Consider the following 24,679-nt stretch of genomic DNA (forward strand, 5'->3'; position numbering starts at 1 on the left):
GTTCTGGTTCTGGTTCTGGTCTTGGTTCTCGTTCTAGTTCTGGTCTTGGTTCTGGTTATTTTCTTGATCTTGGTCTTGGTTCTGGTTCTGATTCTGGTTCTGGTTCTGGTTCTGGTCTTGGTTCTGGTTCTGGTCTTGGTTCTGGTTCTGGTTCTGGTCTTGGTTCTGGTTCTGGTTCTGGTCTTGGTTCTGGTTCTGGTCTTGGTCTTGGTTCTGGTTCTGGTCTTGGTTCTGGTTCTGGTTCTGGTTCTGGTCTCTGGTTCTTCTGGTTCTGGTCTTGGTCTTGGTTCTGGCTCTGGTCTTGGTCTTGGTCTTGGTTCTGGTTCTGGTCTTGGTCTTGGTTCTGGTTCTGGTCTTGGTTCTGGTCTTGGTTCTGGTTCTGGTCTTGGTTCTGGTTCTGGTCTTGGTCTTGGTTCTGGTCTTTGTTCTGGTTCTGGACTTGGTTCTGGATCTGGTCTTGGTCTTGGTTCTGGTTCTGGGTCTGGTCTTGGTTCTGGTTCTGGTTCTGGTTCTGGTCATGGTTCTGGTTCTGGTTCTGGTCTTGGTTCTGGTCTTGGTTCTGGTTCTGGTCTTGGTTCTGGTTCTGGTCTTGGTTCTTGTTCTGGTCTTGGTCTTGGTTCTGGTTCTGGTTCTGGTCTTGGATCTGGTTCTGGTTCTGGTCCTGGTCTTGGATCTGGTTCTGATCTTGGTTTTGGTTCTGGTTCTGGTCTTGGTCTTGGTTCTGGTTCTGGTTCTGGTCTTGGATCTGGTTCTGGTTCTGGTCCTGGTCTTGGTCTTGGTTCTGGTCTTGGTCTTGGTTCTGGTCTTGGTTCTGGTTCTGGTCTTGGTTCTGGTTCTGGTCTTGGTCTTGGTTCTGGTCTTGGTCTTGGTTCTGGTTCTGGTTCTGGTCTTGGTTCTGTTCTGGTTCTGGTCTTGGTTCTGGTTATTTTCTTGATCTTGGTCTTGGTTCTGGTTCTGATTCTGGTTCTGGTTCTGGTTCTGGTCTTGGTTCTGGTTCTGGTCTTGGTTCTGGTTCTGGTTCTGTTCTTGGTTCTGGTTCTGGTTCTGGTCTTGGTTCTGGTTCTGGTCTTGGTCTTGGTTCTGGTTCTGGTCTTGGTTCTGGTTCTGGTTCTGGTTCTGGTCTTGGATCTGGTTCTGGTCCTGGTTCTGGTCTTGGTCTTGGTTCTGGCTCTGGTCTTGGTCTTGGTCTTGGTTCTGGTTCTGGTCTTGGTCTTGGTTCTGGTTCTGGTCTTGGTTCTGGTCTTGGTTCTGGTTCTGGTCTTGGTTCTGGTTCTGGTCTTGGTCTTGGTTCTGGTCTTTGTTCTGGTTCTGGACTTGGTTCTGGTTCTGGTCTTGGTCTTGGTTCTGGTTCTGGGTCTGGTCTTGGTTCTGGTTCTGGTTCTGGTGTTTGTCTTGGTCTTTGTCTTGGTTCTGGTCTTGGTTCTGGTTCTGGTTCTGGTCATGGTTCTGGTTCTGGTTCTGGTTCTGGTCTTGGTTCTGGTCTTGGTTCTGGTTCTGGTCTTGGTTCTGGTTCTGGTCTTGGTTCTGGTTCTGGTCTTGGTTCTGGTTATGGTCTTTGGGCTTGGTTCTGGTTCTGGTCTTGGTTCTGGTTCTTGTTCTTGTCTTGGTCTTGGTTCTGGTTCTGGTTCTGGTCTTGGTTCTGGTTCTGGTCTTGTTCTTGGTTCTGGCCATGGTTCTGGTTCTGGTCATGGTCTTGGTTCTGGTCTTGGTTCTGGTTCTGGTCTTGGTTCTGGTTCTGGTCTTGGTTCTGGTTCTGGTTCTGGTCTTGGTTCTGGTTCTGGTCTTGGTTCTGGTTCTGGTCTTGGTTCTGGTTATGGTCTTTGGGCTTGGTTCTGGTTCTGGTCTTGGTTCTGGTTCTTGTTCTTGTCTTGGTCTTGGTTCTGGTTCTGGTTCTGGTCTTGGTTCTGGTTATGGTCTTGTTCTTGGTTCTGGCCATGGTTCTGGTTCTGGTCATGGTCTTGGTTCTGGTCTTGGTTCTGGTTCTGGTCTTGGTTCTGGTTCTGGTCTTGGTTCTGGTTCTGGTTCTGGTCTTGGTTCTGGTTCTGGTCTTGGTTCTAGTTCTGGTTCTGGTATTGGTCTTGGTACTGGTTCTGGTTCTGGTCATGGTTCTGGTTCTGGTTCTGGTCTTGGTTCTGGTTCTGGTCTTGGTCGTGGTCTTGGTCTTGGTCTTGTTTCTGGTTCTGGTCTTGGTCTTGGTTCTGGTTCTGGGCTTGGTTCTGGTTCTGGTTCTGGTCTTGGTTCTGGTCTTGGTCTTGGTCTTGGTTTTGGTTCTGGTCTTGGTCTTGGTTCTGGTTCTGGTCTTGGTCTTGGTTCTGGTTCTGGTCTTGGTTCTGGTCTTGGTTCTGGTTCTGGTCTTGGTTCTGGTTCTGGTCTTGGTCTTGGTTCTGGTTCTGGGTCTGGTCTTGGTTCTGGTTCTGGTTCTGGTGTTTGTCTTGGTCTTTGTCTTGGTTCTGGTCTTGGTTCTGGTTCTGGTTCTGGTCATGGTTCTGGTTCTGGTTCTGGTCTTGGTTCTGGTCTTGGTTCTGGTTCTGGTCTTGGTTCTGGTTCTGGTCTTGGTTCTTGTTCTGGTCTTGGTTCTGGTTATGGTCTTGGGCTTGGTTCTGGTTCTGGTCTTGGTTCTGGTTCTGGTTCTTGTCTTGGTCTTGATTCTGGTTCTGGTTCTGGTCTTGGTTCTGGTTATGGTCTTGTTCTTGGTTCTGGCCATGGTTCTGGTTCTGGTCATGGTCTTGGTTCTGGTCTTGGTTCTGGTTCTGGTCTTGGTTCTGGTTCTGGTTCTGGTCTTGGTCTTGGTTCTGGTTCTGGTCTTGGTTCTGGTTCTGGTCTTGGTTCTGGTTCTGGTCTTGGTCGTGGTCTTGGTCTTGGTCTTGGTTCTGGTTCTGGTCTTGGTCTTGGTTCTGGTTCTGGGCTTGGTTCTGGTTCTGGTTCTGGTTCTGGTCTTGGTTCTGGTCTTGGTCTTGGTCTTGGTTCTGGTTCTGGTCTTGGTCTTGGTTCTGGTTCTGGTCTTGGTCTTGGTTCTGGTTCTGGTCTTGGTTCTGGTCTTGGTTCTGGTTCTGGTCTTGGTTCTGGTTCTGGTCTTGGTCTTGGTTCTGGTCTTTGTTCTGGTTCTGGTCTTGGTTCTGGTTCTGGGTCTGGTTCTGGTCTTGTTTCTGGTTCTAGTTCTGGTCTTGGTTCTGGTTCTGGTCTTGATCCTGGTCTTGGTTCTGGTTCTGGTCTTGGTTCTGGTTCTGGTTCTGGTTCTGGTCTTGGTTCTGGTTCTGCTCTTGGTCTTGGTTCTGGTCTTTGTTCTGGTTCTGGTCTTGGTTCTGGTTCTGGTCTTGGTCTTGGTTCTGGTTCTGGGTCTGGTTCTGGTCTTGGTTCTGGTTCTAGTTCTGGTCTTGGTTCTGGTTCTGGTTCTGGACTTGATCTTGGTCTTGGTTCTGGTTCTGGTCTTGGTTCTGGTTCTGGTCTTGGTTCTGGTTCTGGTCTTGGTCTTGGTTTCTAGTCTTGGTTCTGGTTCTGGTCTTGGTTCTGGTTCTGGTCTTGGTTCTGGTTCTGGTCTTGGTCTTGGTTCTGGTTCTGGGTCTGGTTCTGGTCTTGGTTCTGGTTCTAGTTCTGGTCTTGGTTCTGGTTCTGGTCTTGATCTTGGTCTTGGTTCTGGTTCTGGTCTTGGTTCTGGTTCTGGTTCTGGTCTTGGTCTTGGTTCTGGTTCTGGTCTTGGTTGTGGTTATGGTCTTGGGCTTGGTTCTGGTTCTGGTCTTGGTTCTGGTTCTGGTTCTTGTCTTGGTCTTGGTCTTGGTTCTGGTTCTGGTTCTGGTCTTGGTTCTGGTTCTGGTCTTGTTCTTGGTTCTGGTTCTGGTCTTGGTCTTGGTTCTGGTTCTGGTCTTGGTTCTGGTTCTGGTCTTGGTCGTGGTCTTGGTCTTGTTTCTGGTTCTGGTTCTCGTCTTATTCTTGTTTCTGGTTCTGGGCTTGGTTTTGGTTATGGTTCTAGTCTTGGTCTTGGTCTTGGTTCTGGTTCTGGTCTTGGTCTTGGTTCTGGTTCTGGTCTTGGTTCTGGTTCTGGTCCTGGTCTTGGTTCTGGTTCTGGTCTTGGTTCTGGTCTTGGTTCTGGTTCTGGTCTTGGTCTGGTTCTGGTCTTTGTTCTGGTTCTGGTTCTGATGTTTGTCTTGGTCTTTGTCTTGGTTCTGGTCTTGGTTCTGGTTCTGATCTTGGTCTTGGGTCTGGTTCTGGTCTTGGTCTTGGTTCTGGTTCTGGTTCTGGTCTTGATCTTTGTCTTGTTCTGGTTCTGGTTTTGGTTCTGGTTCTGGTCTTGGTCTTGGTCTTGGTTTTGGTTCTGGTCTTGGTCTTGGTCTTGGTTATGGTTCTGGTTCTGGTCTTGATCTTGGTACTGGTTCTGGTTCTGGTCATGGTTCTGGTTCTGGTTCTGGTCTTGGTTCTGGTTCTGGTTCTGGTCTTGGTCTTGGTTCTGGTTCTGGTCTTGGTTCTGGTTCTGGTCTTGGTCGTGGTCTTGGTCTTGGTCTTGGTTCTGGTTCTGGTCTTGGTTCTGGTTCTGGTCTTGGTTCTGGTTCTGGTCTTGGTTCTAGTTCTGGTTCTGGTATTGGTCTTGGTACTGGTTCTGGTTCTGGTCATGGTTCTGGTTCTGGTTCTGGTCTTGGTTCTGGTTCTGGTTCTGGTCTTGGTCTTGGTTCTGGTTCTGGTCTTGGTTCTGGTTCTGGTCTTGGTCGTGGTCTTGGTCTTGGTCTTGGTTCTGGTTCTGGTCTTGGTCTTGGTTCTGGTTCTGGGCTTGGTTCTGGTTCTGGTTCTGGTTCTGGTCTTGGTTCTGGTCTTGGTCTTGGTCTTGGTTCTGGTTCTGGTCTTGGTCTTGGTTCTGGTTCTGGTCTTGGTCTTGGTTCTGGTTCTGGTCTTGGTTCTGGTCTTGGTTCTGGTTCTGGTCTTGGTTCTGGTTCTGGTCTTGGTCTTGGTTCTGGTCTTTGTTCTGGTTCTGGTCTTGGTTCTGGTTCTGGTCTTGGTCTTGGTTCTGGTTCTGGGTCTGGTTCTGGTCTTGGTTCTGGTTCTAGTTCTGGTCTTGGTTCTGGTTCTGGTTCTGGTCTTGATCTTGGTCTTGGTTCTGGTTCTAGTCTTGGTTCTGGTTCTGGTCTTGGTTCTGGTTCTGGTCTTGGTCTTGGTTTCTAGTCTTGGTTCTGGTTCTGGTCTTGGTTCTGGTTCTGGTCTTGGTTCTGGTTCTGGTCTTGGTCTTGGTTCTGGTTCTGGGTCTGGTTCTGGTCTTGTTTCTGATTCTAGTTCTGGTCTTGGTTCTGGTTCTGGTCTTGATCTTGGTCTTGGTTCTGGTTCTGGTCTTGGTTCTGGTTCTGGTTCTGGTTCTGGTTCTGGTTCTGGTTCTGGTCTTGGTTCTGGTTCTGGTCTTGGTCTTGGTTCTGGTCTTTGTTCTGGTTCTGGTCTTGGTTCTGGTTCTGGTCTTGGTCTTGGTTCTGGTTCTGGGTCTGGTTCTGGTCTTGGTTCTGGTTCTAGTTCTGGTCTTGGTCTTGGTTCTGGTTCTGGTCTTGGTTCTGGTCTTGGTTCTGGTTCTGGTCTTGGTCTTGGTTCTGGTCTTTGTTCTGGTTCTGGTTCTGATGTTTGTCTTGGTCTTTGTCTTGGTTCTGGTCTTGGTTCTGGTTCTGATCTTGGTCTTGGGTCTGGTTCTGGTCTTGGTCTTGGTTCTGGTTCTGGTTCTGGTCTTGATCTTTGTCTTGTTCTGGTTCTGGTTTGGTCTCTGGTTCTGGTCTTGGTCTTGGTCTTGGTTTGGTTCTGGTCTTTCTTGGTCTTGGTTATGGTTCTGGTTCTGGTCTTGATCTTGGTACTGGTTCTGGTTCTGGTCATGGTTCTGGTTCTGGTTCTGGTCTTGGTTCTGGTTCTGGTTCTGGTCTTGGTCTTGGTTCTGGTTCTGGTCTTGGTTCTGGTTCTGGTCTTGGTCGTGGTCTTGGTCTTGGTCTTGGTTCTGGTTCTGGTCTTGGTTCTGGTTCTGGTCTTGGTTCTGGTTCTGGTCTTGGTTCTGGTTCTGGTTCTGTCTTGGTCTTGGTCTGGTTCTGGTTCTGGTCTTGGTTCTGGTTCTGGTTCTGGTCTTGGTTCTGGTTCTGGTTCTGGTCTGGTCTTGGTTCTGGTTCTGGTCTTGGTTCTGGTTCTGGTCTTTCTGGTCTTGGTCTTGGTCTTGGTTCTGGTTCTGGTCTTGGTCTTGGTTCTGGTTTCTTGGTTCTGGTTCTGTTCTGGTTCTGGTCTTGGTTCTGGTCTTGGTCTTGGTCTTGGTTCTGGTTCTGGTCTTGGTCTTGGTTCTGGTTCTGGTCTTGGTCTTGGTTCTGGTTCTGGTCTTGGTTCTGGTCTTGGTTCTGGTTCTGGTCTTGGTTCTGGTTCTGGTCTTGGTCTTGGTTCTGGTCTTTGTTCTGGTTCTGGTCTTGGTTCTGGTTCTGGTCTTGGTCTTGGTTCTGGTTCTGGTCTGGTTCTGGTCTTGGTTCTGGTTCTAGTTCTGGTCTTGGTTTGGTTCTGGTTCTGGTTCTTGGTCTTGGTTCTGGTTCTGGTCTTGGTTCTGGTTCTGGTCTTGGTTCTGGTTCTGGTCTTGGTCTTGGTTCTTGGTTCTGGTTCTGGTCTTGGTTCTGGTTCTGGTCTTGGTTCTGGTTCTGGTCTTGGTCTGGTTCTGGTTCTGGTCTGGTTCTGGTCTTGTTCTGGTTCTAGTTCTGGTCTTGGTTCTGGTTCTGGTCTTGATCTTGGTCTTGGTTCTGGTTCTGGTCTTGGTCTCTGGTTCTGGTTCTGGTTCTGGTTCTGGTCTTGGTTCTGGTTCTGGTCTTGGTCTTGGTTCTGGTCTTGGTTCTGGTTCTGGTCTTGGTTCTGGTTCTGGTCTTGGTCTTGGTTCTGGTTCTGGGTCTGGTTCTGGTCTTGGTTCTGGTTCTGGTTCTGGTCTTGGTCTTGGTTCTGGTTCTGGTCTTGGTTCTGGTCTTGGTTCTGGTTCTGGTCTTGGTTCTGGTTCTGGTCTTGGTTCTGGTTCTGGTGTTTGTCTTGGTCTTTTCTGGTTCTGGTCTTGGTTCTGGTTCTGGATCTTGGTCTTGGTCTGGTTCTGGTCTTGGTCTTGGTTCTGGTTCTGGTTCTGGGATCTTTGGTTCTGGTTCTGGTCTTGGTTCTGGTTCTGGTTCTTGGTCTTGGTTTTGGTTCTGGTCTTGGTCTTGGTCTGGTTCTGGTTCTGGTCTTGGTCTTTCTGGTTCTGGTTCTGGTTGGTTCTGGTTCTGGTTCTGGTCTTGGTTCTGGTTCTGGTTCTGGTCTTGGTCTTGGTTCTGGTTCTGGTCTTGGTTCTGGTTCTGGTTCTGGTCTTGGTCTTGGTCTTGGTTCTGGTTCTGGTCTTGGTTCTGGTTCTGGTCTTGGTTCTGGTTCTGGTCTTGGTTCTGGTTCTGGTCTTGGTTCTGGTTCTGGTTCTGGTCTTGGTTCTGGTTCTGGTCTTGGTTCTAGTTCTGGTTCTGGTCTTGGTCTTGGTTCTGGTTCTGGTCTTGGTTCTGGTTCTGGTCTTGGTCGTGGTCTTGGTCTTGGTCTTGGTTCTGGTTCTGGTCTTGGTCTTGGTTCTGGTTCTGGGCTTGGTTCTGGTTCTGGTTCTGGTTCTGGTCTTGGTTCTGGTCTTGGTCTTGGTCTTGGTTCTGGTTCTGGTCTTGGTCTTGGTTCTGGTTCTGGTCTTGGTCTTGGTTCTGGTTCTGGTCTTGGTTCTGGTCTTGGTTCTGGTTCTGGTCTTGGTTCTGGTTCTGGTCTTGGTCTTGGTTCTGGTCTTTGTTCTGGTTCTGGTCTTGGTTCTGGTTCTGGTCTTGGTCTTGGTTCTGGTTCTGGGTCTGGTTCTGGTCTTGGTTCTGGTTCTAGTTCTGGTCTTGGTTCTGGTTCTGTTCTGGTCTTGATCTTGGTCTTGGTTCTGGTTCTGGTCTTGGTTCTGGTTCTGGTCTTGGTTCTGGTTTGGTCTTGGTCTTGGTTCTGGTTCTGGTTCTGGTCTTGGTTCTGGTTCTGGTCTTGGTTCTGGTTCTGGTCTTGGTCTTGGTTCTGGTTCTGGTTCTGGTCTTGTTTCTGGTTCTGGTCTTGGTTCTGGTTCTGGTTCTTGGTCTTGGTTCTGGTTCTGGTCTTGGTTCTGGTTCTGGTTCTGGTTCTGGTTCTGGTCTTGGTTCTGGTTCTGGTCTTGGTCTTGGTTCTGGTCTTTGTTCTGGTTCTGGTCTTGGTTCTGGTTCTGGTCTGGTCTTGGTTCTGGTTCTGGTCTGGTTCTGGTCTTGGTTCTGTTCTAGTTCTGGTCTTGGTTCTGGTTCTGGTTCTGGGTCTTGGTCTTGGTTCTGGTTCTGGTCTTGGTTCTGGTTCTGGTCTTGGTCTTGGTTCTGGTCTTGGTTCTGGTTCTGGTCTTGGTTCTGGTTCTGGTCTTGGTCTTGGTTCTGGTTCTGGGTCTGGTTCTGGTCTTGGTTCTGGTTCTAGTTCTGGTCTTGGTTCTGGTTCTGGTCTTGATCTTGGTCTTGGTTCTGGTTCTGGTCTTGGTTCTGGTTCTGGTTCTGGTCTTGGTCTTGGTTCTGGTTCTGGTCTTGGTTCTGGTTCTGGTCTTGGTCTTGGTCTTGGTTCTGGTCTTGGTTCTGGTTCTGGTTCTCGTCTTGGTCTTGGTTCTGGTTCTGGTTCTGGTCTTGGTTCTGGTTCTGGTCTTGGTTCTGGTTCTGGTTCTGGTCTTGGTCTTGGTTCTGGTTCTGGTCTTGGTTCTGGTTCTGGTCTTGGTCTGGTCTTGGTCTTGGTCTTGGTTCTGGTTCTGGTTCTCTCTTATTCTTGTTTCTGGTTCTGGGCTTGGTTTGGTTATGGTTCTAGTCTTGGTCTTGGTCTTGGTTCTGGTTCTGGTCTTGGTCTTGGTTCTGGTTCTGGTCTTGGTTCTGGTTCTGGTCTTGGTCTTGGTTCTGGTTCTGGTCTTGGTTCTGGTCTTGGTTCTGGTTCTGGTCTTGGTTCTGGTTCTGGTCTTGGTCTTGGTTCTGGTATTTGTTCTGGTTCTGGTCTTGGTCTTGGTCTTGGTTTTGGTTCTGGTCTTGGTCTTGGTCTTGGTTCTGGTTCTGGTTCTGGTCTTGATCTTGTTCTGGTTCTGGTCTTGGTTCTGGTTCTGGTCTTGGTCTTGGTTCTGGTCTTGGTCTTGGTTCTGGTTCTGGTTCTGGTCTTGGTTCTCGTTCTAGTTCTGGTCTTGGTTCTGGTTCTGGTCTTGATCTTGGTCTTGGTTCTGGTTCTGATTCTGGTTCTGGTTCTGGTCTTGGTCTTGGTTCTGGTTCTGGTTCTGGTCTTGATCTTTGTCTTGTTCTGGTTCTGGTTTTGGTTCTGGTTCTGGTCTTGGTCTTGGTCTTGGTTTTGGTTCTGGTCTTGGTCTTGGTCTTGGTTCTGGTTCTGGTTCTGGTCTTGATCTTGGTACTGGTTCTGGTTCTGGTCATGGTTCTGGTTCTGGTTCTTGGTTCTGGTTCTGGTCTTGGTCTTGGTTCTGGTTCTGGTTCTGGTTCTGGTTCTGGTCTTGGTTCTGGTTCTGGTCTTGGTTCTGGTTCTGGTTCTTGTTCTTGGTCTTGGTTCTGGTTCTGGTTCTGGTTCTGGTTCTGGTCTTGGTTCTGGTTCTGGTCTTGGTTCTGGTTCTGGTTCTGTTCTTGGTTCTGGTTCTGGTTCTGGTCTTGGTTCTGGTTCTGGTCTTGGTCTGGTTCTGGTTCTGGTCTTGGTTCTGGTTCTGGTTCTGGTTCTGGTCTTGGTTCTGGTTCTGGTTCTGGTTCTGGTCTTGGTTCTGGTCTTGGTCTTGGTCTTGGTTCTGGTTCTGGTCTTGGTCTTGGTTCTGGTTCTGGTCTTGGTTCTGGTCTTGGTTCTGGTTCTGGTCTTGGTTCTGGTTCTGGTCTTGGTCTTGGTTCTGGTCTTTGTTCTGGTTCTGGTCTTGGTTCTGGTTCTGGTCTTGGTCTTGGTTCTGGTTCTGGTTCTGGTCTTGGTTCTGGTTCTGGTTCTGTTTGTCTTGGTCTTTGTCTTGGTTCTGGTCTTGGTTCTGGTTCTGGTTCTGGTCTTGGTTCTGGTTCTGGTTCTGGTCTTGGTTCTGGTCTGGTTCTGGTTCTGGTCTTGGTTCTGGTTCTGGTCTTGGTTCTGGTTCTGGTCTTGGTTCTGGTTATGGTCTTTGGTCTTGGTTCTGGTTCTTCTTGGTTCTGGTTCTTGTTCTTGTCTTGGTTCTTGGTTCTGGTTCTGGTTCTGGTCTTGGTTCTGGTTATGGTCTTGTTCTTGGTTCTTGGTTCTGGTTCTGGTCATGGTCTTGGTTCTGGTCTGGTTCTGGTTCTGGTCTTGGTTCTGGTTCTGGTCTTGGTTCTGGTTCTGGTTCTGGTCTTGGTTCTGGTTCTGGTCTTGGTTCTGGTTCTGGTTCTTTGGTCTTGGTTCTGGTTCTGGTCTTGGTTCTGGTTCTGTTCTTGTCTTGGTCTTGGTTCTGGTTCTGGTTCTGGTCTTGGTTCTGGTTCTGGTTCTTGGTTCTGGTCTTGGTTCTGGTTCTGGTCTGGTCTTGGTTCTGGTCTTGGTTCTGGTTCTGGTCTTGGTTCTGGTTCTGGTCTTGGTTCTGGTTCTGGTTCTGGTCTTGGTTCTGGTTCTGGTCTTGGTTCTGGTTCTGGTTCTCTTGGTCTTGGTTCTGGTTCTGGTTCTGGTCATGGTTCTGGTTCTGGTTCTGGTCTTGGTTCTGGTTCTGGTCTTGGTCTGGTCTTGGTCTTGGTCTTGGTTCTGGTTCTGGTCTTGGTCTGGTTCTGGTTCTCTTGGTTCTGGTTCTGGTTCTGGTCTTGGTTCTGGTCTTGGTCTTGGTCTTGGTTCTGGTTCTGGTCTTGGTCTTGGTTCTGGTTCTGGTCTTGGTCTTGGTTCTGGTTCTGGTCTTGGTTCTGGTCTTGGTTCTGGTTCTGGTCTTGGTTCTGGTTCTGGTCTTGGTTCTGGTTCTGGTTCTGGTCTTGGTCTTGGTTCTGGTTCTGGTTCTGGTGTTCTGGTCTTGGTCTTTGTCTTGGTTCTGGTCTTGGTTCTGGTTCTGGTTCTGGTCTGGTTCTGGTTCTGGTTCTGGTCTTGGTTCTGGTCTTGGTTCTGGTTCTGGTCTTGGTTCTGGTTCTGGTCTTGGTTCTTGGTTCTGGTCTTGGTTCTGGTTCTTGGTCTTGGTTCTGGTTCTGGTCTTGGTTCTGGTTCTGGTTCTGGTCTTGGTCTGGATTCTGGTTCTGGTTCTGGTCTTGGTTCTGGTTCTGGTCTTGTTCTGGTTCTGGTCTTGGTTCTGGTTCTGGTTCTTGGTTCTGGTCTTGGTTCTGGTTCTGGTCTTGGTCTTGGTTCTGGTTCTGGTCTTGGTCTTGGTTCTGGTTCTGGTCTTGGTTCTGGTCTTGGTTCTGGTTCTGGTCTTGGTTCTGGTTCTGGTCTTGGTCTTGGTTCTGGTTCTGGTTCTGGTCTTGGTTCTGGTTCTGGGTCTGGTTCTGGTCTTGGTTCTGTTCTGGTCTTGGTTCTGGTTCTGGTCTTGATCTTGGTCTTGGTTCTGGTTCTGGTCTTGGTTCTGGTTCTGGTTCTGGTTCTGGTCTTGGTTCTGGTTCTGGTCTTGGTCTTGGTTCTGGTCTTTGTTCTGGTTCTGGTCTTGGTTCTGGTTCTGGTCTTGGTCTTGGTTCTGGTTCTGGTCTGGTTCTGGTCTTGGTTCTGGTTCTAGTTCTGGTCTTGGTTCTGGTTCTGGTTCTGGTCTTGATCTTGGTCTTGGTTCTGGTTCTGGTCTTGGTTCTGGTTCTGGTCTTGGTTCTGGTTCTGGTCTTGGTCTTGGTTCTGGTTCTGGTTCTGGACTTGATCTTGGTCTTGGTTCTGGTTCTGGTCTTGGTTCTGGTTCTGGTCTTGGTCTTGGTTCTGGTTCTGGGTCTGGTTCTGGTCTTGGTTCTGGTTCTAGTTCTGGTCTTGGTTCTGGTTCTGGTCTTGATCTTGGTCTTGGTTCTGGTTCTGGTCTTGGTTCTGGTTCTGGTTCTGGTCTTGGTCTTGGTTCTGGTTCTGGTCTTGGTTCTTGGTCTTTCTTGGTTCTGGTTCTGGTCTTGGTTCTGGTTCTGGTTCTTGTCTTGGTCTTGGTTCTGGTTCTGGTTCTTCTTGGTTCTGGTTCTGGTCTTGTTCTTGGTTCTGGTTCTGGTCTTGGTCTTGGTTCTGGTTCTGGTCTTGGTTCTGGTTCTGGTCTTGGTCTGGTCTTGGTCTTGGTTCTGGTTCTGGTCGTCTGGTTCTTGTTTCTGGTTCTGGGCTTGGTTTGGTTCTGGTTCTAGTCTTGGTCTTGGTCTTGGTTCTGGTTCTGGTCTTGGTCTTGGTTCTGGTTCTGGTCTTGGTTCTGGTTCTGGTCTTGGTCTTGGTTCTGGTTCTGGTCTTGGTTCTGGTCTTGGTTCTGGTTCTGGTCTTGGTCTTGGTTCTGGTCTTTGTTCTGGTTCTGGTCTTGGTCTTGGTCTTGGTCTTATTCTGGTTCTGGTTCTGGTCTTGGTTCTGGTTCTGGTTCTGATGTTTGTCTTGGTCTTTGTCTTGGTTCTGGTCTTGGTTCTGGTTCTGATCTTGGTCTTGGGTCTGGTTCTGGTCTTGGTCTTGGTTCTGGTTCTGGTTCTGGTCTTGATCTTTGGTTCTGGTTCTGGTTTTGGTTCTGGTTCTGGTCTTGGTCTTGGTCTTGGTTTTGGTTCTGGTCTTTCTGGTCTTGGTTATGGTTCTGGTTCTGGTCTTGATCTTGGTCTGGTTCTGGTTCTGGTTCTGGTTCTGGTTTGGTCTTGGTTCTGGTTCTGGTTCTGGTCTGGTCTTGGTTCTGGTTCTGGTCTTGGTTCTGGTCTTGGTTCTGGTTCTGGTCTTGGTTCTGGTTCTGGTCTTGGTTCTGGTCTTGGTTCTGGTTCTGGTCTTGGTTCTGGTTCTGGTCTTGGTCTTGGTTCTGGTTCTGGTTCTGGTCTTGGTTCTGGTTCTGGTTCTGGTCTTGGTTCTGGTTCTGGTTCTGGTCTTGATCTTGGTCTTGGTTCTGGTTCTAGTCTTGGTTCTGGTTCTGGTCTTGGTTCTGGTTCTGGTCTTGGTCTTGGTTTCTAGTCTTGGTTCTGGTTCTGGTCTTGGTTCTGGTTCTGGTCTTGGTTCTGGTTCTGGTCTTGGTCTTGGTTCTGGTTCTGGGTCTGGTTCTGGTCTTGTTTCTGATTCTAGTTCTGGTCTTGGTTCTGGTTCTGGTCTTGGTCTTGGTTCTGGTTCTGGTCTTGGTTCTGGTTCTGGTTCTGGTTCTGGTTCTGGTCTTGGTTCTGGTTCTGGTCTTGGTCTTGGTTCTGGTCTTTGTTCTGGTTCTGGTCTTGGTTCTGGTTCTGGTTCTGGGTCTGGTTCTGTTCTTGGTTCTGGTTCTAGTTCTGGTCTTGGTTCTGGTTCTGGTTTTGGACTTGATCTTGGTCTTGGTTCTGGTTCTGGTTCTGGTTCTGGTTCTGGTCTTGGTCTTGGTTCTGGTTCTGGGTCTGGTTCTGGTCTTGATTCTGGTTCTAGTTCTGGTCTTGGTTCTGGTTCTGGTCTTGATCTTGGTCTTGGTTCTGGTTCTGGTCTTGGTTCTGGTTCTGGTTCTGGTCTTGGTCTTGGTTCTGGTTCTGGTCTTGGTTGTGGTTATGGTCTTGGGCTTGGTTCTGGTTCTGGTCTTGGTTCTGGTTCTGGTTCTCGTCTTGGTCTTGGTTCTGGTTCTGGTTCTGGTCTTGGTTCTGGTTCTGGTCTTGTTCTTGGTTCTGGTTCTGTCTTGGTCTTGGTTCTGGTTCTGGTCTTGGTTCTGGTTCTGGTCTTGGTCTGGTCTTGGTCTTGGTCTTGGTTCTGGTTCTGGTTGGTCTTATTCTTGTTTCTGGTTCTCTGGTTTTGGTTTGGTTCTAGTCTGGTCTTGGTCTTGGTTCTGGTTCTGGTCTTGGTCTTGGTTCTGGTTCTGGTCTTGGTTCTGGTTCTGGTCTTGGTCTTGGTTCTGGTTCTGGTCTTGGTTCTGGTCTTGGTTCTGGTTCTGGTCTTGGTTCTGGTTCTGGTCTTGGTTCTGGTTCTGGTCTTTGTTCTGGTTCTGGTCTTGGTCTTGGTCTTGGTTTTGGTTCTGGTCTTGGTCTTGTCTTGGTTCTGGTTCTGGTTCTGGTCTTGATCTTGGTTCTGGTTCTGGTCTTGGTTCTGGTTCTGGTCTTGGTCTTGGTTCTGGTCTTGGTCTTGGTTCTGGTTCTGGTTCTGGTCTTGGTTCTGGTTCTGGTCTTGGTTCTGGTTCTGGTCTTGATCTTGGTCTTGGTTCTGTTCTGTTCTGGTTCTGGTTCTGGTCTTGGTTCTGGTTCTGGTCTTGGTTCTGGTTCTGGTTCTGGTTCTGGTTCTGGTTCTGGTTCTGGTCTTGGTTCTGGTTCTGGTCTTGGTCTTGGTTCTGGTTCTGGTCTTGGTTCTGGTTCTGGTTCTGGTCTTGGTTCTGGTTCTGGTCTTGGTCTTGGTTTCTTCTTGGTTCTGGTTCTGGTCTTGGTTCTGGTTCTGGTCTTGGTTCTGGTTCTGGTTCTGGTCTTGGTTCTGGTTCTGGTCTTGGTCTGGTTCTGGTTCTGATCTTGGTTCTGGTTCTGGTCTTGGTCTTGGTCTTGGTTCTGGTTCTGGTTCTGGTCTTGATCTTGTTCTGGTTCTGGTCTTGGTTCTGGTTCTGGGATCTTGGTCTTGGTTCTGGTTCTGATTCTGGTTCTGGTTCTGGTCTTGGTTCTGGTTCTGGTTCTGTTCTTGGTTCTGGTTCTGGTTCTGGTCTTGGTTCTGGTTCTGGTCTTGGTCTTGGTTCTGGTTCTGGTCTTGGTTCTGGTTCTGGTTCTGGTCTTGGTTCTGGTTCTGGTCTTGGTTTCTGGTTCTGGTTCTGGTCTTGGTTCTGGTTCTGGTGGATCTGGTCTGGTTCTGGTCTTGGTTCTGGTTCTGGTCTTGGTTCTTGGTTCTGGTTCTGTCTTGGTTCTGGTTCTGGTCTTGGTCTTGGTCTTGGTTCTGGTTCTGGTCTTGATCTTGGTTCTGGTTCTGTTCTGGTCTTGGTTCTGGTTCTTGGTTCTGGTCTGGTTCTGGTTCTGGTTCTGGTCTTGGTTCTTGTCTTGGTTCTGGTTCTGGTCTTGGTTCTGGTTCTGGTCTTGGTTCTGGTTCTGGTGTTGGTCTTGGTCTTTGTCTTGGTTCTGGTCTTGGTTCTGGTTCTGATCTTGGTTTTGGTTCTGGTTCTGGTTCTGGTCTTGGTTCTGGTTCTGGTCTTGGTCGTGGTCTTGGTCTTGGTCTTGGTTCTGGTTCTGGTCTTATTCTTGTTTCTGGTTCTGGCTTGGTTTTGGTTATGGTTCTGGTCTTGGTCTTGGTCTTGGTTCTGGTTCTGGTCTTGGTCTTGGTTCTGGTTCTGGTCTTGGTTCTGGTTCTGGTCTTGGTTCTGGTCTTGGTTCTGGTTCTGGTCTTGGTTCTGGTTCTGGTCTTGGTCTTGGTTCTGGTCTTTGTTCTGGTTCTGGTCTTGGTCTTGGTCTTATTCTGGTTCTGGTTCTGGTCTTGGTTCTGGTTCTGGTTCTGATGTTTGTCTTGGTCTTTGTCTTGGTTCTGGTTCTGGTCTTGGTTCTGGTTCTGGTCTTGGTTCTGGTTCTGGTCTTGGTCTTGGTTCTGGTTCTGGTCTTGGTTCTAGTTCTGGTTCTGGTATTGGTCTTGGTACTGGTTCTGGTTCTGGTCATGGTTCTGGTTCTGGTTCTGGTCTTGGTTCTGGTTCTGGTTCTGGTGTTTGTCTTGGTCTTTGTCTTGGTTCTGGTCTTGGTTCTGGTTCTGGTTCTGGTCATGGTTCTGGTTCTGGTTCTGGTCTTGGTTCTGGTCTTGGTTCTGGTTCTGGTCTTGGTTCTGGTTCTGGTCTTGGTTCTGGTTCTGGTTCTGGTCTTGGTTCTGGTTCTGGTCTTGGTTCTAGTTCTGGTTCTGGTCTTGGTCTCTGGTTCTGGTTCTTGGTTCTGGTTCTGGTTCTGGTCTTGGTTCTGGTTCTGGTTCTGGTCTTGGTCTTGGTTCTGGTTCTGGTCTTGGTTCTGGTTCTGGTTCTGGTCTTGGGTTCTGGTTCTGGTCTTGGTCTTGGTTCTGGTTCTGGTCTTGGTTCTGGTTCTGGTCTGGTCTTGGTTCTGGTTCTGGTTCTGGTGTTTGTCTTGGTCTTTGTCTGGTTCTGGTCTTGGTTCTGGTTCTGGTCTTGGTCTTGGTTCTGGTTCTGGTCTTGGTTCTGGTCTTGGTTCTGGTTCTGGTCTTGGTCTGGTTCTGGTCTTGGTCTTGGTCTTTGTTCTGGTTCTGGTCTTGGTCTGGTCTTGGTTCTGGTTCTGGTCTTGGTCTTGGTTCTGGTTCTGGTTCTGGTCTTGGTTCTGGTTCTGGTCTTGGTTCTGGTTCTGGTCTTGGTCTTGGTTCTGGTTCTGGTCTGGTTCTGGTCTTGGTTCTGGTTCTAGTTCTGGTCTTGGTTCTGGTTCTGGTTCTTGTCTTGGTCTTGGTTCTGGTTCTGTTCTGGTTCTCTGGTTCTGGTTCTGGTTCTGGTCTGGTTCTGGTTCTGGTTCTGGTCTTGGTCTTGGTTCTGGTTCTGGTCTTGGTTCTGGTTCTGGTCTTGGTCTTGGTTCTGGTTCTGGTCTTGGTTCTGGTTCTGGTCTGGGTGGTCTTGGTCTTGGTCTTGGTTCTGGTTCTGGTTCTGGTTCTTATTCTTGTTTCTGGTTCTTGGTTTTGGTTCTGGTTCTAGTCTTGGTCTTGGTCTTGGTTCTGGTTCTGGTCTTGGTCTTGGTTCTGGTTCTGGTCTTGGTTGTGGTTATGGTCTTGGGCTTGGTTCTGGTTCTGGTCTTGGTTCTGGTTCTGGTTCTTGTCTTGGTCTTGGTTCTGGTTCTGGTTCTGGTCTTGGTTCTGGTTCTGGTCTTGTTCTTGGTTCTGGTTCTGGTCTTGGTCTTGGTTCTGGTTCTGGTCTTGGTTCTGGTTCTGGTCTTGGTCGTGGTCTTGGTCTTGGTCTTGGTTCTGGTTCTGGTTCTCGTCTTATTCTTGTTTCTGGTTCTGGGCTTGGTTTTGGTTATGGTTCTAGTCTTGGTCTTGGTCTTGGTTCTGGTTCTGGTCTTGGTCTTGGTTCTGGTTCTGGTCTTGGTTCTGGTTCTGGTCTTGGTCTTGGTTCTGGTTCTGGTCTTGGTTCTGGTCTTGGTTCTGGTTCTGGTCTTGGTTCTGGTTCTGGTCTTGGTCTTGGTTCTGGTCTTTGTTCTGGTTCTGGTCTTGGTCTTGGTCTTGGTTTTGGTTCTGGTCTTGGTCTTGGTCTTGGTTCTGGTTCTGGTCTTGATCTTGTTCTGGTTCTGGTCTTGGTTCTGGTTCTGGTCTTGGTCTTGGTTCTGGTCTTGGTCTTGGTTCTGGTTCTGGTTCTGGTCTTGGTTCTCGTTCTAGTTCTGGTCTTGGTTCTGGTTCTGGTCTTGATCTTGGTCTTGGTTCTGGTTCTGATTCTGGTTCTGGTTCTGGTCTTGGTTCTGGTTCTGGTCTTGGTTCTGGTTCTGGTTCTGTTCTTGGTTCTGGTTCTGGTTCTGGTCTTGGTTCTGGTTCTGGTCTTGGTCTTGGTTCTGGTTCTGGTCTTGGTTCTGGTTCTGGTTCTGGTTCTGGTCTTGGTTCTGGTTCTGGTCTTGGCCTTGGTTTCTAGTCTTGGTTCTGGTTCTGGTCTTGGTTCTGGTTCTGGTCTTGGATCTGGTTCTGGTTCTGGTCTTGGTTCTGGTTCTGGTCTTGGTCTTGGTTCTGGTTCTGATCTTGGTTCTGGTTCTGGTCTTGGTCTTGGTCTTGGTTCTGGTTCTGGTTCTGGTCTTGATCTTGTTCTGGTTCTGGTCTTGGTTCTGGTTCTGGTCTTGGTCTTGGTTCTGGTCTTGGTCTTGGTTCTGGTTCTGGTTCTGGTCTTGGTTCTCGTTCTAGTTCTGGTCTTGGTTCTGGTTCTGGTCTTGATCTTGGTCTTGGTTCTGGTTCTGATTCTGGTTCTGGTTCTGGTCTTGGTTCTGGTTCTGGTCTTGGTTCTGGTTCTGGTTCTGTTCTTGGTTCTGGTTCTGGTTCTGGTCTTGGTTCTGGTTCTGGTCTTGGTCTTGGTTCTGGTTCTGGTCTTGGTTCTGGTTCTGGTCTTGGTCTTGGTCTTGGTCTTGGTTCTGGTTCTGGTTCTGGTCTTATTCTTGTTTCTGGTTCTGGGCTTGGTTTTGGTTATGGTTGGTCTTGGTCTGGTCTTGGTTCTGGTTCTGGTCTTGGTCTTGGTTCTGGTTCTGGTCTTGGTTCTGGTTCTGGTCTTGGTCTTGGTTCTGGTTCTGGTCTTGGTTCTGGTCTTGGTTCTGGTTCTGGTCTTGGTTCTGGTTCTGGTCTTGGTCTTGGTTCTTCTTTGTTCTGGTTCTGGTCTTGGTCTTGGTCTTGGTTTTGGTTCTGGTCTTGGTCTTGGTCTTGGTTCTGGTTCTGGTCTTGATCTTGTTCTGGTTCTGGTCTTGGTTCTGGTTCTGGTCTTGGTCTTGGTTCTGGTCTTGGTCTTGGTTCTGGTTCTGGTTCTGGTCTTGGTTCTGTTCTAGTTCTGGTCTTGGTTCTGGTTCTGGTCTTGATCTTGGTCTTGGTTCTGGTTCTGATTCTGGTTCTGGTTCTGGTCTTGGTTCTGGTTCTGGTCTTGGTTCTGGTTCTGGTTCTGTTCTTGGTTCTGGTTCTGGTTCTGGTCTTGGTTCTGGTTCTGGTCTTGGTCTTTCTGGTTCTGGTCTTGGTTCTGGTTCTGGTTCTGGTCTTGGTTCTGGTTCTGGTCTTCTGGTCTTGGTTCTGGTTCTGGTCTTGGTTCTGGTTCTGGTCTTGGATCTGGTTCTGGTTCTGGTCTTGGTTCTGGTTCTGGTCTTGGTCTTGGTTCTGGTTCTGTCTTGGTTCTGGTTCTGGTCTTGGTCTTGGTCTTGGTTCTGGTTCTGGTTCTGGTCTTGATCTTGTTCTGGTTCTGGTCTTGGTTCTGGTTCTGGTCTTGGTCTTGGTTCTGGTTCTGGTCTTGGTTCTGGTTCTGGTCTTTCTGGTCTTGGTCTTGGTCTTGGTTCTGGTTCTGGTTCTGTCTTATTCTTGTTTCTGGTTCTCTTGGTTTTGGTTATGGTTCTAGTCTTGGTCTTGGTCTTGGTTCTGGTTCTGGTCTTGGTCTTGTTCTGGTTCTGGTCTTGGTTCTGGTTCTGGTCTTGGTCTTGGTTCTGGTTCTGGTCTTGGTTCTGGTCTTGGTTCTGGTTCTGGTCTTGGTTCTGGTTCTGGTCTTGGTCTGGTTCTGGTCTTTGTTCTGGTTCTGGTCTTGGTCTTGGTCTTGGTTTTGGTTCTGGTCTTGGTCTTGGTCTTGGTTCTGGTTCTGGTTCTGGTCTTGATCTTGTTCTGGTTCTGGTCTTGGTTCTGGTTCTGGTCTTGGTCTTGGTTCTGGTCTTGGTCTTGGTTCTGGTTCTGGTTCTGGTCTTGGTTCTCGTTCTAGTTCTGGTCTTGGTTCTGGTTCTGGTCTTGATCTTGGTCTTGGTTCTGGTTCTGATTCTGGTTCTGGTTCTGGTCTTGGTTCTGGTTCTGGTCTTGGTTCTGGTTCTGGTTCTGTTCTTGGTTCTGGTTCTGGTTCTGGTCTTGGTTCTGGTTCTGGTCTTGGTCTTGGTTCTGGTTCTGGTCTTGGTTCTGGTTCTGGTTCTGGTCTTGGTTCTGGTTCTGGTCTTGGCCTTGGTTTCTAGTCTGGTTCTGGTTCTGGTCTTGGTTCTGGTTCTGGTCTTGGATCTGGTTCTGGTTCTGGTCTTGGTTCTGGTTCATGTTCTGGTCTTGGTTCTGGTTCTGGTTCTGGTTCTGGTCATGGTTCTGGTTCTGGTTCTGGTCTTGGTTCTGGTCTTGGTTCTGGTTCTGGTCTTGGTTCTGGTTCTGGTCTTGGTTCTGGTTCTGGTGTTGGTCTTGGTCTTTGTCTTGGTTCTGGTCTTGGTTCTGGTTCTGATCTTGGTTTTGGTTCTGGTTCTGGTTCTGGTCTTGGTTCTGGTTCTGGTCTTGGTCGTGGTCTTGGTCTTGGTCTTGGTTCTGGTTCTGGTTCTCGTCTTATTCTTGTTTCTGGTTCTGGCTTGGTTTTGGTTATGGTTCTGTCTTGGTCTTGGTCTTGGTTCTGGTTCTGGACTTGGTCTTGGTTCTGGTTCTGGTCTTGGTTCTGGTTCTGGTCTTGGTTCTGGTCTTGGTTCTGGTTCTGGTCTTGGTTCTGGTTCTGGTTCTGGTCTTGGATCTGGTTCTGGTTCTGGTTCTGGTCTTGGTTCTGGTTCTGTCTTGATTTTGGTTCTGGTTCTGGTCTTGGTCTTGGTTCTGGTTCTGGTTCTGGTCTCTGGTTCTGGTTCTGGTCCTGGTCTTGGTCTTGGTTCTGGTCTGGTCTTGGTTCTGGTTTAGTTCTGGTCTTGGTTCTGGTTCTGGTCTTGATCTTGGTCTTGGTTCTGGTTCTGGTCTTGGTTCTGGTTTTGGTTCTGGTCTTGGTTCTGGTTCTGGTCTTTCTGGTCTTGTTCTGGTTCTGGTCTTGGTTCTGGTTCTGGTCTTGGTCTTGGTTCTGGTTCATGTTCTGGTCTTGGTTCTGGTTCTGGTTCTGGTCATGGTTCTGGTTCTGGTTCTGGTCTTGGTTCTGGTCTTGGTTCTGGTTCTGGTCTTGGTTCTGGTTCTGGTCTTGGTTCTGGTTCTGGTGTTGGTCTTGGTCTTTGTCTTGGTTCTGGTCTTGGTTCTGGTTCTGATCTTGGTTTTGGTTCTGGTTCTGGTTCTGGTCTTGGTCTTGGTTCTGGTTCTGGTTCTGGTCTTGGATCTGGTTCTGGTTCTGGTCCTGGTCTTGGATCTGGTTCTGATCTTGGTTTTGGTTCTGGTTCTTCTTGGTCTTGGTTCTGGTTCTGGTTCTGGTCTTGGTTCTGGTTCTGGTTCTGGTTTGGTCTTGGTCTGGTTCTGGTCTTGGTCTTCGTTCTGGTTCTGGTCTTGGTTTTGGTGCTGGTCTTGGTTCTGGTTTTGGTTTTGGTCTTTGTCTTGGTTCTGGTTCTGGTTCTGGTCTTGGTCTTGGTTCTGGTTCTGGGCTTGGTTCTGGTTCTGGTTCTGGTTCTGGTCTTGGTCTTGGTTCTGGTTCTGGTTCTGGTTCTGGTCTTGGTCTTGGTTCTGGTTCTGGTTCTGGTTCTGGTCTTGGTTCTGGTTCTGGTTCTGGTCTTGGTCTTGGTTCTGGTTCTGGTTCTGGTCTTGGTTCTGGTTCTCGTTCTGGTCTTGGTCTTGGTCCTGGTTCTGGTTCTGGTCATGGTTCTGGTTCTGGTTCTGGTCTTGGTTCTGGTCTTGGTTCTGGTTCTGGTCTTGGTTCTGGTTCTGGTCTTGGTTCTGGTTCTGGTGTTGGTCTTGGTCTTTGTCTTGGTTCTGGTCTTGGTTCTGGTTCTGATCTTGGTTTTGGTTCTGGTTCTGGTTCTGGTCTTGGTTCTGGTTCTGGTCTTGGTCGTGGTCTTGGTCTTGGTCTTGGTTCTGGTTCTGGTTCTCGTCTTATTCTTGTTTCTGGTTCTGGGCTTGGTTTTGGTTATGGTTCTAGTCTTGGTCTTGGTCTTGGTTTTGGTTCTGGACTTGGTCTTGGTTCTGGTTCTGGTCTTGGTTCTGGTTCTGGTCTTGGTTCTGGTCTTGGTTCTGGTTCTGGTCTTGGTTCTGGTTCTGGTTCTGGTCTTGGATCTGGTTCTGGTTCTGGTCCTGGTCTTGGATCTGGTTCTGATCTTGATTTTGGTTCTGGTTCTGGTCTTGGTCTTGGTTCTGGTTCTGGTTCTGGTCTTGGATCTGGTTCTGGTTCTGGTCCTGGTCTTGGTCTTGGTTCTGGTCTGGGTCTTGGTTCTGGTTTTAGTTCTGGTCTTGGTTCTGGTTCTGGTCTTGTCTTGGTCTTGGTTCTGGTTCTGGTCTTGGTTCTGGTTCTGGTCTTGGTTCTGGTTCTGGTCTTGATCTTGGTCTTGTTCTGGTTCTGGTCTTGGTTCTGGTTCTGGTCTTGGTCTTGGTTCTGGTTCATGTTCTGGTCTTGGTTCTGGTTCTGGTTCTGGTCATGGTTCTGGTTCTGGTTCTGGTCTTGGTTCTGGTCTTGGTTCTGGTTCTGGTCTTGGTTCTGGTTCTGGTCTTGGTTCTGGTTCTGGTGTTGGTCTGGTTCTTTGTCTTGGTTCTGGTCTTGGTTCTGGTTCTGATCTTGGTTTTGGTTCTGGTCTGGTTCTGGTCTTGGTCTTGTTCTGGTTCTGGTTCTGGTCTTGGATCTGGTTCTGGTTCTGGTCCTGGTCTTGGATCTGGTTCTGATCTTGGTTTTGGTTCTGGTTCTGGTCTTGGTCTTGGTTCTGGTTCTGGTTCTGGTCTTGGATCTGGTTCTGGTTCTGGTCCTGGTCTTGGTCTTGGTTCTGGTCTTGGTCTTGGTTCTGGTTCTGGTCTTGGTTTTGTGTGGTCTGGTTCTGGTTTTGGTTTTGGTCTTTGTCTTGGTTCTGGTTCTGGTTCTGGTCTTGGTCTTGGTTCTGGTTCTGGCTTGGTTCTGGTTCTGGTTCTGGTTCTGGTCTTGGTCTTGGTTCTGGTTCTGGTTCTGGTTCTGGTCTTGGTCTTCTGGTTCTGGTTCTGGTTCTGGTCTTGGTTCTGGTTCTGGTTTCTGGTTCTGGTTCTGGTCTCTGGTCTTGGTTCTGGTTCTGGTTCTGGTCTTGGTCCTGGGTTCTGGGTTCTGGTCTGGTTCTGGTTCTGGTCTTGGTCTTGGTTCTGGTTCTGGTCTTGGTTCTGGTTCTGGTCTTGGTTCTGGTTCTGGTCTTGGATCTGGTTCTTCTGGTTCTGGTATTGGTCTTGGTTCTGTTTAAGTTCTGGTCTTGGTTCTGGTTCTGGTCTTGATCTTGGTCTTGGTTCTGGTTCTGGTCTTGGATCTGGTTCTGGTTCTGGTCTTGGTTCTGGTTTTGGTTCTGGTCTTGGTTCTGGTTCTGGTTCTGGTCTTGGTCTTGGTTCTGGTTCTGGTTCTGGTTCTGGTCTTGGTTCTGGTTCTGGTTCTAGTTCTGGTTTTGGTTCTGGTTCTGGTCTTGATCTTGGTCTTGGTTCTGATTCTGGTTCTAGTCTTGGTTCTGGTTCTGGTTCTGGTCTTGGTTCTGGTTCTGGGTCTGGTTCTGGTCTTGTTTCTGGTTCTAGTTCTGGTCTTGGTTCTGGTTCTGGTCTTGATCTTGGTCTTGGTTCTGGTTCTGGTCTTGGTTCTGGTTCTGGTTCTGGTTCTGGTCTTGGTTCTGGTTCTGGTCTTTCTTGGTTCTGGTCTTTGTTCTGGTTCTGGTCTTGGTTCTGGTTCTGGTCTTGGTCTTGGTTCTGGTTCTGGTCTGGTTCTGGTCTTGGTTCTGGTTGGTTCTGGTCTTGGTTCTGGTTCTGGTTCTGACTTGATCTTGGTCTTGGTTCTGGTTCTGGTCTTGGTTCTGGTTCTGGTCTTGGTCTGGTTCTGGTCTTTGTTCTGGTTCTGGTCTTGGTTCTGGTTCTGGTCTTGGTCTTGGTTCTGGTTCTGGGTCTGGTTCTGGTCTTGGTTCTGGTTCTAGTTCTGGTCTTGGTTCTGGTTCTGGTCTTGATCTTGGTCTTGGTTCTGGTTCTGGTCTTGGTTCTGGTTCTGGTTCTGGTCTTGGTCTTGGTTCTGGTTCTGGTCTTGGTTTGGTTCTGGTCTTGGCTTGGTTCTGGTTCTGGTCTTGGTTCTGGTTCTGGTTCTTGTCTTGGTCTTGGTTCTGGTTCTGGTTCTGGTCTTGGTTCTGGTTCTGGTTCTTGGTTCTGGTTCTGGTGGTCTTGGTTCTGGTTCTGGTCTTGGTTCTGGTTCTGGTCTTGGTCTTGGTTCTGGTTCTGGGTCTGGTTCTGGTCTTGGTTCTGGTTCTAGTTCTGGTCTTGGTTCTGGTTCTGGTTCTGGACTTGATCTTGGTCTTGGTTCTGGTTCTGGTCTTGGTTCTGGTTCTGGTCTTGGTCTTGGTTCTGGTCTTTGTTCTGGTTCTGGTCTTGGTTCTGGTTCTGGTCTTGGTCTTGGTTCTGGTTCTGGGTCTGGTTCTGGTCTTGGTTCTGGTTCTAGTTCTGGTCTTGGTTCTGGTTCTGGTCTTGATCTTGGTCTTGGTTCTGGTTCTGGTTCTGGTCTTGGTTCTGGTTCTGGTTCTGGTCTTGGTCTTGGTTCTGGTTCTGGTCTTGGTTGTGGTTATGGTCTTGGGCTTGGTTCTGGTTCTGGTCTTGGTTCTGGTTCTGGTTCTTGTCTTGGTCTTGGTTCTGGTTCTGGTTCTGGTCTTGGTTCTGGTTCTGGTCTTGTTCTTGGTTCTGGTTCTGGTCTTGGTCTTGGTTCTGGTTCTGGTCTTGGTTCTGGTTCTGGTCTTGGTCGTGGTCTTGGTCTTGGTCTTGGTTCTGGTTCTGGTTCTCGTCTTATTCTTGTTTCTGGTTCTGGGCTTGGTTTTGGTTATGGTTCTAGTCTTGGTCTTGGTCTTGGTTCTGGTTCTGGTCTTGGTCTTGGTTCTGGTTCTGGTCTTGGTTCTGGTTCTGGTCTTGGTCTTGGTTCTGGTTCTGGTCTTGGTTCTGGTCTTGGTTCTGGTTCTGGTCTTGGTTCTGGTTCTGGTCTTGGTCTTGGTTCTGGTCTTTGTTCTGGTTCTGGTCTTGGTCTTGGTCTTGGTTTTGGTTCTGGTCTTGGTCTTGGTCTTGGTTCTGGTTCTGGTCTTGATCTTGTTCTGGTTCTGGTCTTGGTTCTGGTTCTGGTCTTGGTCTTGGTTCTGGTCTTGGTCTTGGTTCTGGTTCTGGTTCTGGTCTTGGTTCTCGTTCTAGTTCTGGTCTTGGTTCTGGT

General features: G+C 48.8%; 1 protein-coding gene and 3 pseudogenes across 1 annotated transcript; 1 reads left to right on the plus strand and 3 right to left on the minus strand.

Annotated features, from left to right (window-relative positions):
- Positions 1-459: 459 nt before the first annotated feature.
- Positions 460-3,088, plus strand: LOC135574601 (fibroin heavy chain-like; the record flags this gene model as incomplete). Its single annotated transcript, XM_065026051.1, has 3 exons — positions 460-817; positions 1,953-2,427; positions 2,752-3,088. Coding segments are annotated over 3 exons (1,170 nt in total), but the record flags the coding sequence as incomplete, so codon positions are not given.
- Positions 3,089-7,275: 4,187 nt separating this feature from the next.
- On the minus strand, positions 7,276-21,247 carry LOC135574779 (basic proline-rich protein-like; annotated as a pseudogene).
- LOC135574602 (protein TsetseEP-like) lies at positions 17,230-18,264 on the minus strand (annotated as a pseudogene).
- Positions 21,248-23,483: 2,236 nt separating the features above from the next.
- Positions 23,484-24,553, minus strand: LOC135574603 (protein TsetseEP-like; annotated as a pseudogene).
- Between the last annotated feature and the right edge of the window lie 126 nt (positions 24,554-24,679).

Source organism: Oncorhynchus nerka, linkage group LG13 (genome assembly GCF_034236695.1).
Source record: "Oncorhynchus nerka isolate Pitt River linkage group LG13, Oner_Uvic_2.0, whole genome shotgun sequence".
Taxonomy (NCBI): domain Eukaryota; kingdom Metazoa; phylum Chordata; class Actinopteri; order Salmoniformes; family Salmonidae; genus Oncorhynchus; species Oncorhynchus nerka.